The following is a 16341-nucleotide window of genomic DNA, read 5'->3' as shown; positions in this document are numbered from 1 at the left end:
TAGCTTCTAGACCTCACCAAAACCGAAGTGTTACCACTCTCCACTCCTTGACATAGACATAAGGAACTCCATACTGCCTTCCTCATTAATTGCTAGGAATTCTTTCTTGTAAATCATCTTTGCTCTAACTGGGACTGTTGCATAGTGATTACCACGTTGATACTCAAAAATATCATTAAATACCTTTCTCATAAAATTCTATTATCACTTTTCCAATTTTATGAGGAATTTTTCTTAGTGACTAATTTTTTACATAGAACACATATATGTATTTATTAATGTACATTTGTTTTATCACTGGAATAGCATGGAATCCAAAGAAAAACTTGACCTACCTAAGTTTTAATTCCAAGTAACATGCAGAGCAGCTACAGAGGTACCTTTGTGAATTTTTTGCAGTTCTTAACCACAGCCTACTATATATGGAAGGAAAGCAGTCAAAAAGCAATGTCAGCCTCTTCACATTGATTAGGACCACTAACTGCATGTGTAACTGTGTTGGAATAAGTAAACCACTGTGTTTCATTATCACAGAAAAATAAACTGAGTGTCAAGCCTGTTGGTTTGGCAGAAGCAATTTTCTTGAGCTCTTGAGTTTTGCTTAGTTTTTTTTTCTTTTACAATTTTTGATAGTGTAGATTCAAAGTTTTTAATGTCAGCTGAAATCACAGCAGCAGTTGCACCATAACCTAAGCACCAAAAAACTCAGTCACCATTATTTGTTAAAGAAACTGCTGGACATCCTGTGCTTGCCCATCAGGAGAGCAAGACCAGCTGCACATCAGCCTAATTTAACACAGCTTCTCTTCCAGGTTCTGAAACAGTAGAGTTCCCTGCAAAAGGAAATGGCTTCCCTGTTGCATCAAACTCATATAACTTTTAAGACCGACCATTTATTCTCTACCAATTTTGTGGCAAATTCAGGCAATTGAGGAAATGCTACAGGTGCAGTATCTGAGAAAATGTTATAGCCACCCAGCTGGCCAGCATCTTGCCCAAATGGAAAGAATACTTTCAAAGTCTTTCTTTAAGATTTAAGATCTGACCTTACAGAATGCTGAAACAAAAGTCATACAACTTTCATACCTGGTTCCTAAGAGGAATCCAACTGAGGAGTGCTGAAAGCTTTTCTTATATTTTTATTGGTTAGAAAGGTGAATCTACCCAACCAAAAACGTGTTCCCTGAAAATGGGAACAAAATACTTTTTAGATAGCTCATTAATTTTTGCATGATTCCTTCATTTCACCCCAGTGCATTATGATGTCTGTCATCAGCATATGGACTCTTGAGTAAATGGACACTAAACACATATTTTGAAAGTAATGGTTATATAAAGTCCAATATCCCAAAAAAAGAGAAAGTTGAATAGGCTAATCACATTGCTATTGCATTAATTTAGTTACTACCAGTGACCTGTATGTCTAAATGGCATTTATGCCATGGTATGATAACCAAAATACATAAATTTTAGAAAGACGTTATTGATGTAAAGCTGTCACTCTCTATATTTTTACTAGAATCAACTAAAGCACACAGCATTCAAGTCTCAAAGAATCAAAGTATATTATAATAGTTAATTCTGAATAGTTTCTTGGGGTAGGGGGAAGTATGGGGCAAAATTTTTGAAGGGAAGAGGTCCACTTTTACACACAAAAATTATCTGCAAACTTGTGACAGAATTTATGTGGGCAATCTTTGACATTCTATAAGCAGATCTAGCAAACACACTTGCAAATGATCAGTACAGGCACCCAGCTGTAGCTGATGCTTTGCTTGTACCTTTGTGAATATTCTCCTGGTAACTGCATGCATTAATCCACTACTAGGATTACATTTTATGCAAGCATTTTTAGCATAAACACTCCTCCACCCTCCTTGTTTGAAATGTGAGTGCTGGTGTATTAAAAAATATTTGGAAGACAGAATTATCAAAATAAATGTTAGGAGAACACAGTGGGGTATATTTTCAGTGTGGAGCAGAGAGATTTAACTGCATGACTTCCATTAGCTTTAATGAGAACCACACAGCTAAATCCTCACACACCACACTAGAAGATTAACCCAGAAAACACACATTGTTTACTTTTTACTAATACTCTGATTATTACCACGTTCTTCCTCCTCCTCCTCTTCTTCCTCCTCTTCTTCTTCCTCCTCCTCTTCATCCTCCACATCTTCACCTTCCTCTTCATCCTCCTCTTCTTCCTCCTCAATCTCCTCTTCTTCTTCTCGATCTATCTCCTCATCATCCTCCTCCTCATCACCTTGTTCCTCATTATCATCAGAATACTCCTCTTCTTCTTCATCCTCTTCCTCTTCTTCCTCTTCCTTTTCATCCATTTCCTCTGTTCCATCAGTTTCATAGCATTCATCTACCGAAGAGTTGTCTGCTTTAACCACAAAGGGTTTTCTTTTGGGGGCTGGTTCTTGGGGTTGTTTATCTTGTGTTTTTCTTTTTTTTGCCAAAGGACATCCATAAACACTGTGCAAAAAGAAAAGATGTAAATTATTACACTATTCTCCAGATTTCATTTAGTCATATATACTAATTCTACACCATGATTAGTTGCTGTTCTCAGAATGCATGTTTTCAAAGTAAAATGCTTCTTAGACAATACTGACCAAGGGGAAGGACACTTACAAAACCTGTGAAATTGCTAATGACTATTATTTGCCTGAAACTGTCACATGCACAGGACAGCATAACAGTTTCAGAACTGATAAGAATGTGTACTTTTCCTTCCATTCTTTTTTCTCTTCTACCTGTTACACTCTTCTCTAAGGCAGATGAATATAGTTAAAAAAACTCAGCAATCTTATCCTATCTGTAACTTATCAGTAACCTATCAGTACAACAATCAGGAATAAAGCAATGTTTCATAATTTTGTAATATTCAGTAAGGTTTTGATTGTGTGCAGTTAAGATACATTTCAATGCTGTTTGAATAATGAAAATATGACAACATTCTCAATGCTGCTGGTTGTTATTATTATTATTACAAATAATGAATCGCTCTTAAATTCTCCACTCTTTTGCTCTATTATACTGCAAGGCCAGATAAATGGGAAAGCAAGATCCTCAACACAACCAAAACCAACAGTTTTCATGGCCAGTGTTGCAAGTGTTCTCACATTGAAAAAAAATCAAACAATAACCAAAATCCTTTGTCAACGAAGGAAGTCAGACTTTTCAAAGTAGAGTACCACTTCATCATCAATCATTTTAATGCATTGGAACATAAATAGTATTTCAGAGTCCTGGTCTTCCATCAAAGTAGCCACCTGCCTCTCTAAGGTCATATAATCTATGTTTGTTGCATCTGATCTGCCCCGTGTAACCTCTATAATCTGTGCAGAGTGAATGCTCTCACATACTACTTTTTGTTCAAAGAAGCTCCTCTTTGAACTTTTTTATTGCGTGATTATAAACACTACTCAAGCTATATCAGTTTTTAGTCTTCTTCCTGTGATTAACCAGTTTTGAGACATTTAAATTGTTCTTTATAGCCCTTTCTGCATATCTACTTATAACTTCCCATTTTACATTATATTCTCGATCCCTTTATCCCAATGACAAAATACTGAAGATCTCTTATCACTTTCTTCCACTCTAATAATGCTTCCCATTCTCTTGACAGACCACTGAAAAATAGTTTTCACCACATTTAGTACTACAGAGTGCTCTGTGTTGTGTCTTCATGGTCTTGATCTTGGTCTAACTTATTTGCATCCCAGTATGTATGCATCCCAATTACTTAAACTGCTACTTAGGTAAAAAGAATTTTATTTAAGTACCTAACTTGAATATTGTCTTACCTAAATTTTAAACCACTCGTTCGCAGTCTGCCTGGGATGCAGATATCTAAGGAACATACACAGTCACAAAAGATGGTATTCATTGTGGAAAACCTGCTAAGGGAGACCTTCTCTGCCTCAACACAGACACCTCTCTCTCTCTGTGTAGGGACTGCGGGGATCTTTAAAGTCTAATCCAGCATGCCAAAAACACTTCCCTCCATTAACACTATAGAGAAATACTGAATAAGTTTTAAGTATGTCCAGCCAGACAGATTCCAATGTGCCTCACTTGGGAGATGGATAGTAGTCCTAACAGGATACAGTTTCCTGACACCAACATGAAAGTTGAGGCCTACTGGTGCAGGCTAGAGGGGGAATAGATCCACACTGTCAAGATTCCAGAACCATGTTTCATCCAGCAGGTCATGCAGCATATTCTGAGGAAGAGCATCCTTTTATAGAAGATGAGTCCCAGTGCAGCTGGATCCAAGAAACTGATACACCGCAGGCATGAAGCCCAAACCTTCAGTTATTTTAAGAGCCCTAAACCTGGAAAGAAGGGAAGCCCTAAGCTTCTGTTGTTTTCTCCTTAGACTGTATTTGTTTCTATCCAAAGATGTTTCAATGTAAAACCTATAAATATAGCAGAAATCCTTGTCCCTGTATTACCACTACTGCTCACTGACAAATGACTGTCCTGTCTTTTGTCCTCTGAGTCCTTCTCTTGGTCAGGACCCAGATACCCAGAAACAAGAGGAAATGTAGGAGAAGGCAGAAACAGGAATTCAATCTCCATCAGTCTGGACAGTGCATAAAACCTGAGGCAAAATGGAAGCACTGTTTGTTGTAGTTCTGACCACTCCAGGTTTATTTTAGTGCCTCCCCTTACTATGGGGTTTCAGTAGCTGTCTATTTAAACTCTCCTGTGGACCTCTGAGAGAAGGCACATGAACTTTCCCTCAAAAATGAAAATTCAGAGTGTGTGTAGTGCCCAAGGAAATGGCTGGACAAGTAGGGAAGAACCTGTTGCATTTAGGCGTCTAATAGAGGTTGCATCCTAGAAAACAGAAGCGGGTCACGTTCTGGGGCTCCAGGTACATTTTAGAAATTTGCATATCAGTTCAATATGATTTAAGCAAGCAGGTTAACATTTATTGCTTTCTTGGTTTCTGTTCCTTCTCTTTGGGATGCATATTACCCTCACTATACCTTCTTCAATGACATTATCATTAAATTATGTTTTCTCAAAATCCTGATCTTTATTTTCAAAGATGCAAGTAGGGTCAGCCCCAGAAATCCCCAGGATTTCCTTTCTTTCTCTAAGAACATTGTAAGAGGTAAAGATGACACTTCAAGCAGTCTGAGCTAAAAGGGCACCTGCAGATGAGTAACTGTGAAAATTTTTGGCCACTGACATTCACACAAACTTGAATTTTTAGTAGAATAATAGAAAGGTTTGATTTGGAAGGGACCTTAAAGACCATCTAGTTCCAACCCACCTGCCATGGGCAGGGACACTTTCCACTAGACCAGGTTGTTCAAAGCCCCATCCAACTCTGGCCAGTTTGTCACTCTAAAGCCAGAATATTAACACCACCCTGCTCCAATCTTTTTTCATTTAAGAACACTAAATACTTGTAACAGTTTTCATCTTGTAATGCCCCAAAACAGTCTTTTTTGGAATTCACAAAAGTGTAGGAAATCAGGCGGAGGACCAGGGGGATAACAAATAACATCTATTTGTTTAATTTTTGAATTGACATCTCAGAAGAACTGCACGATTTTTTAGATACAAATTATTTGTCAAAAGTAGAAATAAATTGTTTTCACTGCCAGATTTGTCATCTTTAATATTTTTTCATAGCTTTATGGTCTTCTACACAATATTTTATAAAGTTTGTGAGAATCCAAGGCATTACTTGGGATTCAGGGGCCCCTGGAAAATGCATAAATGGCAATGGAAATCAATTTCAGTTAGCTGCCTGATGACTTTGATGCTTTTATAAATCTCATTAACTATTTGCAACTCAGCTATTGAAGTAAAGTTGTGAACTTGACTTTAGTTTATAGCTTTATTAATCTATTCTCAGTGCCTGTGCTCATAGAATTAAAATGGAGGACACATCAGCAACTACAAAAACAAATATTTGTATATTTCAATGGTTGGGTCCAACATTAAGGCTTGGGAATATGTAATTTTTCCAAGGAAATCGATTATGCTAGTTCACAGAATCATAGAATGGTTTGGGTTAAAAAGGACCTTAAAGATCATATTGTCCCAACCCTCCTGCTGTGGGCAGGGACATCTCCTACTAGACCAGGTTGCTCAAAGCCTTGTCCAACCTGGCCTCAAACACTGCCAGGGTTGGAGCATCCACAACTTCTATGGGTAACCTGTTCCAGGATCTCATCCTCCCCACAGTGAACAATTTCTTCCTAATATCCAGCCTGAATTTCCCCTCTCTCAATTTGTATCCATTTATCCTTGTCCTATAATTAGTTAACTTCAACTCAGCTTTTGTTAACTCTTTCCTAATTAATTTTAATCAGTTATTACATAACCCTGAATTTGGTTTTGTCTTTATTTGGATTTATACTTAATAAATCTACCATTGCAATGTTTTTTCTTTTAAAACCTTTAAAATACTGTCTTGCACCAGCTTCTTTCTGCCTTTCAACTGTATACCTCACACAGCTTACATATATCTCATCTACTGTAGACTTTGTAGAGTGAGAGAGTTAAAAAAAAGTCCATGTCTTTCAGAAACCTAGGAAACAGGCCACCAGACCTGAAGCCTACTGTTAAGCTGCCCTATTTTCTTCTTTTTCTTTCTTAACCTGTTCTGTTCTTATCCTTTGTTTCATTAATTTTTCAGATTCTGCCTCCAGGACACTTCTCTCTGTTTCTGGCATGTTCCCTGTGGTCACTCCAGCAAGCACACCAAGGGGAAGGCAGCACTGGCTTCCCAGCAGCCTCTGCCACTGAATTCCTCTCCCGAATACATATGGAGGTGACAGTCTCTCCTACTGACCTCTTGTTCCTCATGTATTTGTGATATCTGTTATGGTTTGTCCTTATGGCTTCTGCAATCTTCTCTGTATTTTCAATTTTGGCTTTTGTGACCACCCCCTTATTTGGTTATTTTTAAACTTGTTTATCCCTGCTCAGAGCAATGACCCCACTGATTTATGTGTCTTGTGTGCCTTTATCTGTTCTTTCATTGCTCTCTATATGTCCCTGGTCAGCTGTGTTTGCTTATTTTCCCCTCATGCTTTAGCTCTCTTGGCTTTCAGCAGGGTATATATCTGGGCTTCCTGAAACACACTTTTGAATATTCTACACTGCTTTACTGTGTGCCTCAGTCATCTCTGTTTTTTGGAATCTGTCATGAATAATTCTTGTGGAAATAATGTTGTTGAATTTCATAGCAATAAGCTCCAAGAGGACATACATTAATAACTGAAGAAATGGAAGAAATAATATATGATTTTATGCTCCTTAGTTAGAAGATGATTTATGATATTTTTTTAACCCTCATGCAATTTTTCTCCTTTAATCCTTATGATGCTACACATTGATACCTTCAGTAAGACTGTTCTTCAGGAAAAGATATTTCTTGCCCAGAGTTGAACTTCTTGATTTTTAATATATTTTATTAACATAATTTTCAGCATAATTATTGTGTTTATTATTTCTAATATATAACAATTAACATATCTATTTAAATGTATATAGTGTAGGACCAAAGAAATACAAGGGATTTTCTAAATCAGATTACTGATTAGTATTTTTCCCTCCATGATATGCCAACTCACACATCAAAGCTGGGACATGACACCTATGTTTGGAGGAAGTTTTCCTCTTAGATGAAAACGAGAAAATGAGAAGGAGAGATTATATGACTAATAAAGGTCTAGTCAACTTTAAATACCTAGTTTGGATAAAGTAATTCCTATGTGCCGTGTTTACCAGCATTCTTTTTTCATTTGTATTCTTTTCTATTGAATCTATTATTTCAGATGCCTCATGCTATAAGACCCAAGTGAAGAAAAATAAGATGATGCCAATATTATGCTCTAAATCTGAATAATATTTTTTCTTGGTGGATCATTATCTTTTTCTTTCCTTTTTTTCTTAGTAGTACTTTGAAAAATCTTACAGAAGGTTTTTCAATCTAAAAAGTGTTCCAACAACAGAGTTCTCATTCTTCCTTGTTTTTCACATAAGAACTTAATTTAATTAACAGAAACCAAAACATTTGGTAGGCAATAGAATCTAAAAATTTGCTACATAAACACCTAATGAGGTTATCAGAAACATTCAATGAAGTACTTTAAGTATCTGAAGTGGCACTGAGGTGGAGTTTTATCATATACAGTTGAGGACAGCAAATTAGGAAGAATCTCCTTGGAAGCAAACTTTTGCTTAACGCTTCAGGCAGAAAGTTCCCAAGGCATTTACACTTGTCCCACCGGATACCATTAAGTATTACTTTGGTTTGGACTAGGTAACTTCAAAGTCTGTATCTCCTGATGAAGACTTGCAGGGTATTGAGAAAATACGTGTTTAGCACATAACTCCTCTAACAAATCCAGTCTTTTAAGAATGTGCAAATCTAATTAATTTGAACAACACTGCAGCCTTTTAAATCACTCTCAAAGCAGCGACTATTAGCTTTAAAACACCAATACTATCAACTGATAGAAGTTGACCAGACAATAAATATTTAGATTCCATCAAACCCTGCAGCTTGAATTTCCCGAACTCCAGGAGGCTGCCCTTCCCAGCAGATTATGCGCTATTGAAAGGAAGAGCTGGTAGCACTCTTGGTGAAGCTGAATCAATGAATTGATAGGAATGAAGGAATGAAAATAAATTAAGAAAAAGAATCCATCTTAGTGATTTGCCTACTCAGTTGCAAGAATAAACTGCTTCAGTTGAGGATGATTTTCCATTCATATTTAAACACTGCTAAAAGTATGCCAAATTGCTACAGGAATGAGCAGCAAACCCAGTGGACAGGGCTAACTGTAGGGTGGCAGTGTCAAACTTCTTTGTGGGAAATCATTTTTGCTTTCTAAGCCACACTAGTCAGGAACCTTTTCTATCCCACAAAAGTCCTACCTAATGCCTGTGTACTGTTCTGGAATATAGGAGGTATTGAGTCAAACCTTCCCAGGCTGTGAAAGTTAAAGAACTTTGCTGAGTATTCCAATTAGTAAGCTATAGAAGAGAAAATGGGAAGAGCAAGAAGTCAAAGTTCAAGTAAAACATGGAGTTTTGGGGCTTTTATTTCACAGAGATGGCTAATTGCAGCCAACAAGATGGAGCTGGGACACACTGGTTTTAAAACTTTCAACCAGATGGATTAAAATTCTCTGTGCTAGCATCCTATGTGCTATTAATCCCAATCTAGACTAACTTGCTCAAATCTGCTTTCCAGGAGCCTGCTCGCAACTGAGCCAGAGCCTTGAATACTGTTCCAGATCAGGCTTCTTGCAACCATTGCCAAGCACTGTAGCATCTAAGGCGACTTACAGAATGAAGTAGAATAGCTTTAATGTCACAGCAACTTAAGTCAAAGCTAGGATCTTTTATTTCATTGGATCCTATACATCTCTAGTGGGAAGCACCTCCCCACACCAGTTCACTGAGACTCCAAACTGATGCAACTGAACCCTGTGACAAACACTGACAAACTTACTGGCTAACCTGCCCTCTGGCTGGCAAGATCATTACACCCATCACCAAAGTCCCTGCTCTTGGGATATGACAACTAAGAGGAAACTTTCAGTTTTGCAATAACTAACCCATTCAAACAACTAGTTTAATTGCTTGACTACAACAGCTGTTCAGTGAAAAAAAACGAGGCACAGCAATGTACTTCTATGTGTTGTACAAATACACAGGAAAACTTTCATCTACAGAGAGCTCATCTAAAGCAAGATTTAAAAAAACTAAATGCAACAAATCATGAGACTAAAAACTTATGTGGTAGCACAGGTTAGCAAAGTACATACCCTGCAGTTGTAGATTACTCAACAGTATTTATATAAATAAATCAATGTAATATCTGATTGCCCCATGACTTATGATGTCATTGATGGGGTTCATCTCTCACCTACCCCTAGGCTTCTAAAAACTAGGTCTATGCATGTCATGTTAAGCTCCCTTCATAAGTCAATGCAGACAAACAGGAACCTCCTGGGAGGCTATTCATCTCACCTTTTTTAGAGACTGCCTACTGACAGTAAAGGGAGATGATGGTGATTAACTTGCATTTCTACCACTTAGGAATCTGCTGAAAGTGAGACAAGTCCAAGACCTTTTCTTTTTTTCTTTTTAATTGTCTGCCCAACTTAAAACCACACACCATAATAATTTTGTAATGAGAAACCCCAAACCCTGTTTCTTTCCTTTCCACAGCTGCTGTATCCCTTAAAATGGATAATTCTCCTCCCTATAGCCTTGTTATCTTCTCCAGACTGCCTATATGATCCAAAGTCAGACAAACACTGCAGTTGCACTCTAATCTCAGGATGGCAAATACCCAACCTAGCTGTGTGTTCAACAGTTGGAAGCCACAATTGATTATGTCTTGTTGCCAGATCCTTGAATACAGGGGATGATCAAAGAGTGTAGGATAGTGCAAAGAGCACAGGTTTAATGACTCATATTGATTCATTAGATGAAATGCATATAATCAGGTTTTGCTAAGTGGCTATTGATTCAGTGCACTTTGATGTTGATTTAGATGTAACCCAGACACATAAAAATGGAAACGTGCAAAGCCAGTGACCATTTCTGCACTAACTCAAAGAACACTGACTTCTGCTCTAAATCAAAATCTTGAGGTCCACATTTATTTTAAAAAATCTAAACTGGAAGAAAAACCGGGAAAGAAAACCCTCTATTTTTCTACATATAGACAAAAATTAGGTTGGCTACACTGAGTTAAATACAAGCATCACCTAGAGCTGCCAAGATGACCAGATTTGTGTGTATTCTGTGTTTTCAGATTCAGTGGCAATGACAACTCTGTTTACAGCTTGAGGGCAAGTTCCAATTAATTGTTTTTCATTATAAACTTATATCATAAAATGGAAAAGTTCACAATCAATCATTCATCAATTTGAAACGGTTAGAATATGCTACAAGACTGTATCCATCAGTTACAAAAGATCTTTGCATAGTCACAATGTTTGAACCTTGAACATGATATGAAATCTTTCTATTCTAACATTTTAAATGTGATTGCTTTTAAGCAATTCAGCATACTAAGTTCAAGCATTCAAAAATCAAGGGAAATTCCTGGAAATCAAAGGCCATTCATGTACTTACATTTTCAATCATTTAATAACATGGCTAGATATCCATTAGCAGAATCAACACCCTTAGACACAGACTTGATAGAGCATATTTACCAACAACACAATGGGTCAAACTATCATTGTAGCATGTGCTTAAGTATTGAGTAATAGAGCACGTTGTCATTTTATCACATCTGTAACGTAGGGCTACTATGGTGAGACTATCAGCGACTGATTCCTATCATAAATACTCTTCTCATCACCTCTACATAGATACAAAATAGCACTGACTTCCAACTTAATTTAAACTAAGAAAGATATATGGCTCAGAATTAAGAAATATGACAAAACAACTTTCCTGTAACTATAGCAATAAGGTTCTTACTTGATAAAAAAAGCTAATGGCTACAGAATATAACCAATGGAAAGGAATAATACTGCAGAGCTGCCTTCTAACACAAGACTGTCATCAGTAAACATCTGGAATTACAGGAACAAAAATGAGAAAAGTAAAATGATACAAGCCACAAACACTTCAGTGCTTATGTACCGGAGTCTCACCTCCAGCATAAACTACAGGATACCACTCTTTGTCTTGCATGGTTGGTTAGGAGTTATTCAAGTGTGAAATATTGTAAATTCTGGTTGTTAAAGGATTGAGAACCTCTGCCTGCTGCCACGACTTCCACCCTGAAAGGCATATGTTTGTTTGTGATAATAATCTACGGAAATGCAGCACACAGAAGTTGCTTTGTTGTAATATTAGGGAGTCTTGTGGGTAGTACTTCCACCAAGTTACAAGCTTATCTACCATAAAGAAATTAGTTCAAGCCATTGGCAGACTCAAAGGACAAATCTATATCTCATGTTCCGTTACTTTTTTTTTCACTTTTTTTTTTCATGATTAGGAGAATTAGAAATACTCTAGTCTAAAAATAAAAGCTTACCTCCTAGTTCAATCACATGACTCCAAAAGCCAGATGCCTATACGGCTTTGCCTTAATCTGGCCTTTTTTGATATATCTGATGAAAGGAAACATGTCTGTTTAGGTAAAAAAAAACCCAAACAAAAAAGTCAAACTGAATTCCATCACATTCCAGTCCAGTAAAAGAAGGCTTCAACTTGAGTCACATCACAATTAAAAAAAAATACTATGGCATATAATGTTACTTTTTATAGCTGACAGCAAGTTCCATTAGACTGTAGAAGAGCCTCGGAAGGAACATGAAAACAGCCTCCCAAGGGAGTGGAAGCCCCATATAGCATGGTTTAAATGTGGCAGCTGTGTTGAGGGTGGAAACGGTGATTTCCATTGAAAATCTGCTGCCAGTATACCTCCTATGGCTAGATTTCTAAGGGAAATGTAGCAGTTATCCCTCTCTGAATTTCAGCTGCTCAGTTTTAAAGATGCATAGACAGGAAAGGTAGCAAGGGTCAACAACCGAACAGCAAAAGGTCCAGAATTATGTTGTGTCCAAGGACCAAAAGTAAAATTGGGCAATGGCTGGAAAAGAAATGTTTAACAGGAAGATGGCAAGAACAGGAAAAGATTCTTCAGTGTTAAAAGATGAAAGGCAACTTTTTAGAAAGTGTATGCCACTTCAAAGATACTTTAGTTATTTTTAATATTTGAGACATTCTATGCTTGACACATCTCACTGAAAGTTGAGTTAGCAATGTGTTACTTTTAAAACTGGTTCCTTTATATTTGGGGTTCTATCAGGAGAACAGTTGTGGCAACATCCCATGTCATCACACTTAACTTTGAAGGACTTAAGTTTAGCTAAGCTTCTTAGATAATAAATTCCCCAGTGGTAATATGTAGGTATGTAAGTCTGGGAGTCACTAGAACAAGCATGTTGACTGAGCTGTATCCACATTAACTTGAACTATCACATAAAGAATGTTTCCAAAACATGACTCATAAACGAAAAAAGACACTCTCTGATGCAGGTACAAAAATAATGTCTGAAGTACGTATGGCTACGTTATTGCTCTCTGTTTTGATACAGGTGGTGTGGTACTGTTATTTGGGGTTTTTTTGTCTTTTTAACAACAATTTAACAATTTTAACAAAGTTGACAAAATTGTCAGGTTAAGTGGAACATCTTCCCTTCCCTTCCCTTCCCTTCCCTTCCCTTCCCTTCCCTTCCCTTCCCTTCCCTTCCCAAACCTTCCCAAACCTTCCCTTCCCTTCCCAAACCTTCCCTTCCCAAACCTTCCCTTCCCAAACCTTCCCTTCCCTTCCCTTCCCAAACCTTCCCTTCCCAAACCTTCCCTTCATCAATCTGTTATAGCTCCAAATCTGGTTCCTCTAGAGGAGTCCTTTAATCATCAGACTAACTTCCCTGTTCTCTCTCTGTTCTCTGTGAAAAAACTCACACAGCCAAGACAGAAGGCTGACTTATCCTAGTCAGAGAAACCAAAGCAGTATGTTGCTTATTGAAGAGTCATTGCTGACCATCACTAGGATGCACCACTATCATGAAATTTTTCAGTGAAAGGGGATGTTACTGCTATGCTGCCTACAGAAATGTGGTGCCTGCATGTCAGTGCGAGCAGACAATGCCTGCTGTGCCTTCTGGATCAGAGGATGCTGGTGGAATTACCTGCAGCCTGCAAATCCCAAATGTTCTGGCCTGTAGAAAGCCCTGAGCAGCACAGCTTAGCTACGCTGGCAGTGCCTGTGGGAATACACAAATAGGTTTTCTATTTCAAGTTTAGCCAACTACAGACTTGGGATTTTTGTGAGTCCTTGTCTTCAAATTCAGTACCAAAGGTCTACTTGTGTTATGCTCTAGAAGTTTGTGCTTACATTCTGATATGCTTACATCTACAGATGTAGAAATTTAATGGTAGAAAACTTTTCTCTCATCTCTAATTAACTAGTAAATGTACTAAACAGAAGGTGGGCCAAGTGCAAGATGACATTTTAGTGTCCAAAATACCTGGAAGGTTGTGAAGGTAGGGATGAAAAGCTGCATAGGTATGATGTCACTTCAAATTATCTGACATCATGCAAAGCTATACTGTAATGTAGCCTGTAGGTAAATCGTTCCTGACTCTTAATCAGATGAGTTGAGATTTCCTTATGGTTTAAAAAATAGGAATGTTGGTATCATCTCATTATCCTTCTTTTTCAGACTAGCCAATAGACTTTTATCTTCCTGTGAGTTTGTGGTGTTATGCAGAGTTCTAGAGCAATATAATTACAAAGTGCTCCAGTGTGAGAGGAATGAAATTCTATCCTGCTTACACACGAGATCAGCTTAACCCCTAGCATACATATAAAGTACAAAAAAAATTACTTCTAACAAATCTAAACTAACCATGACAGTTCTGTTGTGGTTCTCCCCGAGCTGTCCACTACACTGTGATTTCTAAATCTGACTGACTGCTATAATTTTCAATGAACAGTCAACATAATAGTAGACAGAAAAAGCTAAATGTTTTCTCTGTTTTAGAGTTTTGATTAAATGCTGACATTTTAAATAAATGTTTCCACTTTTAGTCAATGCCATTTTAACTGTTCAGTCCTTCCTCCTACATCGTTTTAATAACATAACTGGAAGAAGCTAAGGTTTGAAGTTAACACAGTAGTCAGAATTTATTTCCATTCTTTCTAAAACGGTATTTGTTTTATAACTCTGACTCCGTTTCTGAGTCCATCCTTCTCTGTGATTCTTTAGGTTTCACAAGCTAAACAAAGCAAGGCCATGTCAGTTCTGAGAATGTCAGCATTTCCAAGGAACACCTAGGTGCTGCAGAGACAGGACTATGACTCAGAAAGTAGTACACTTGCCTTGCCAGAAGCACTGAAAAAAATTCGCCATTGTGGAAGGGACAGAAGACTGTAAAGCTGGTAATTCCTTATGTCACATGGAATTAAAAAGAAGAGTTAAGTGTCTGTGTTTTAAAAACTAGAAATGTTAATTTCAAACCCCTGCTCAAAATAAAGTCATGCAATTACATTCTGTCAGAATTATTCCTACATTTTCAAACAGAAAAATGATCTATTACTTTTCTTCTTTCCATCCCAAACTCCTATCCACTATAAATATGCACCAGTAAAAAGTTGCTATGACCAGTCTTGTTATGAAATGGAATGTATGTATGGAATATCCAGAGAATTCTCTGAGAAATAAGTTTCAAAATCAGGTTTTTTTGTTTAGTGGCTACTGACATGCAAACATTTATAAGACTCATGTCAGAGAATATTAATCACCTATATCATGATGTGTGACATATCCTCTTGTTTGAGATGACAGTTTGCTTGTCCCCTTCTCCTGAACAGGTACACATGGTTACTAGAACCAACAAACCGTTAATCCTCATTGATCACTCTAGGAAAAAACCATGCCCAAGTAAGATCTACATTAAATATCAGTAATTCTAGCACATTTTTCTTACTGTCCCTGCAAATACTAAATAACAAGAAATCATTTGCTAATCTTTGTAAAAATGAACTTTTAATATAAGAAGGATGGTCCAAAGCAAAAGGCACTGGAGTAGAATTCAGAGGCATGACTCAACTTTTGGCTGTGACACAAATTTCTTGTGTGGCAACAGAGTCAGGAACTGGTGGTTTACCAAGGAAGCAAAAGCATTACAGCTCTCAGTTTCTATGCACAGCTGCACAGTGAAATTCTAACATCCAAGTGAAGTATGATTGTTCCTCTTCTTATACTTAGGGACATGCAGGGATTTAACACACAGCAGAATTTAGACACTGTAATCCGGACTGGCAGAAGGTGTTTTCTGTAGTGGGCGATTTTCACTCCTGGAATTAATCACAGAATCACAGAATATGCTGAGCTTGAAGGAACCCACATCACCTTAAGCCGCCTTTTTTTTTTTTTCTTACAAAACCAGAGATGAACTCAGTCGTTTGACTTGGGGATGGTCAGAGAAGGAATCGCAATCCCAGCCTTAGCCATTTTCCAATCTAGAACTTGGAGAAATGTGTGAGCAACTTGTGTTTAATATCCTCTTTTGCCAGGGGTAACTGAAGCTTCATTTTAAACCCTTCAGAAGACTGATTGCTTAGGAGATTTTAGAGTAATCTAGGTTGAGAGTGCCCACTTCTCTAACACTTCGTGCAAAACAATATATTTACGTGTTCTTTACTACCAGTGAAGGATTCATTGAATTCCTCTCTGAAATGACTGTCTGTCTCCTGTATGAAATGCTAATGCTGGGACTGAAAACAGGGTTCTTCTGTCTCCAGTT

At 37.5% G+C, this 16341-nt stretch overlaps 1 protein-coding gene across 25 annotated transcripts in view; it reads right to left on the bottom strand.

Annotated features, from left to right (window-relative positions):
• MYT1L (myelin transcription factor 1 like) overlaps nt 1-16341 on the bottom strand; it is a 327282-nt gene that overhangs the window by 99117 nt on the left and 211824 nt on the right. For 18 of the 25 annotated variants that reach the window (XM_027690164.1, XM_027690166.1, XM_027690165.1 and 15 more), the window contains one exon: nt 2111-2484. In XM_027690164.1, the coding sequence (XP_027545965.1) occupies nt 2111-2484 (374 nt within the window). Of the gene's footprint in view, nt 1-1086; nt 1180-2085; nt 2485-16341 lie in introns of those variants that run through there. The other 7 variants (XM_027690172.1, XM_027690183.1, XM_027690178.1 and 4 more) reach the window with 3 other exon arrangements.

Source organism: Neopelma chrysocephalum, unplaced genomic scaffold (assembly GCF_003984885.1).
Source record: "Neopelma chrysocephalum unplaced genomic scaffold, ASM398488v2 Primary Assembly neopelma1_80b, whole genome shotgun sequence".
In the NCBI taxonomy this organism is placed as follows: Eukaryota; Metazoa; Chordata; class Aves; order Passeriformes; family Pipridae; genus Neopelma; species Neopelma chrysocephalum.
Note: the sequence above shows the minus strand (reverse complement) of the source record. Positions and strands in the feature narration are given on the sequence as shown.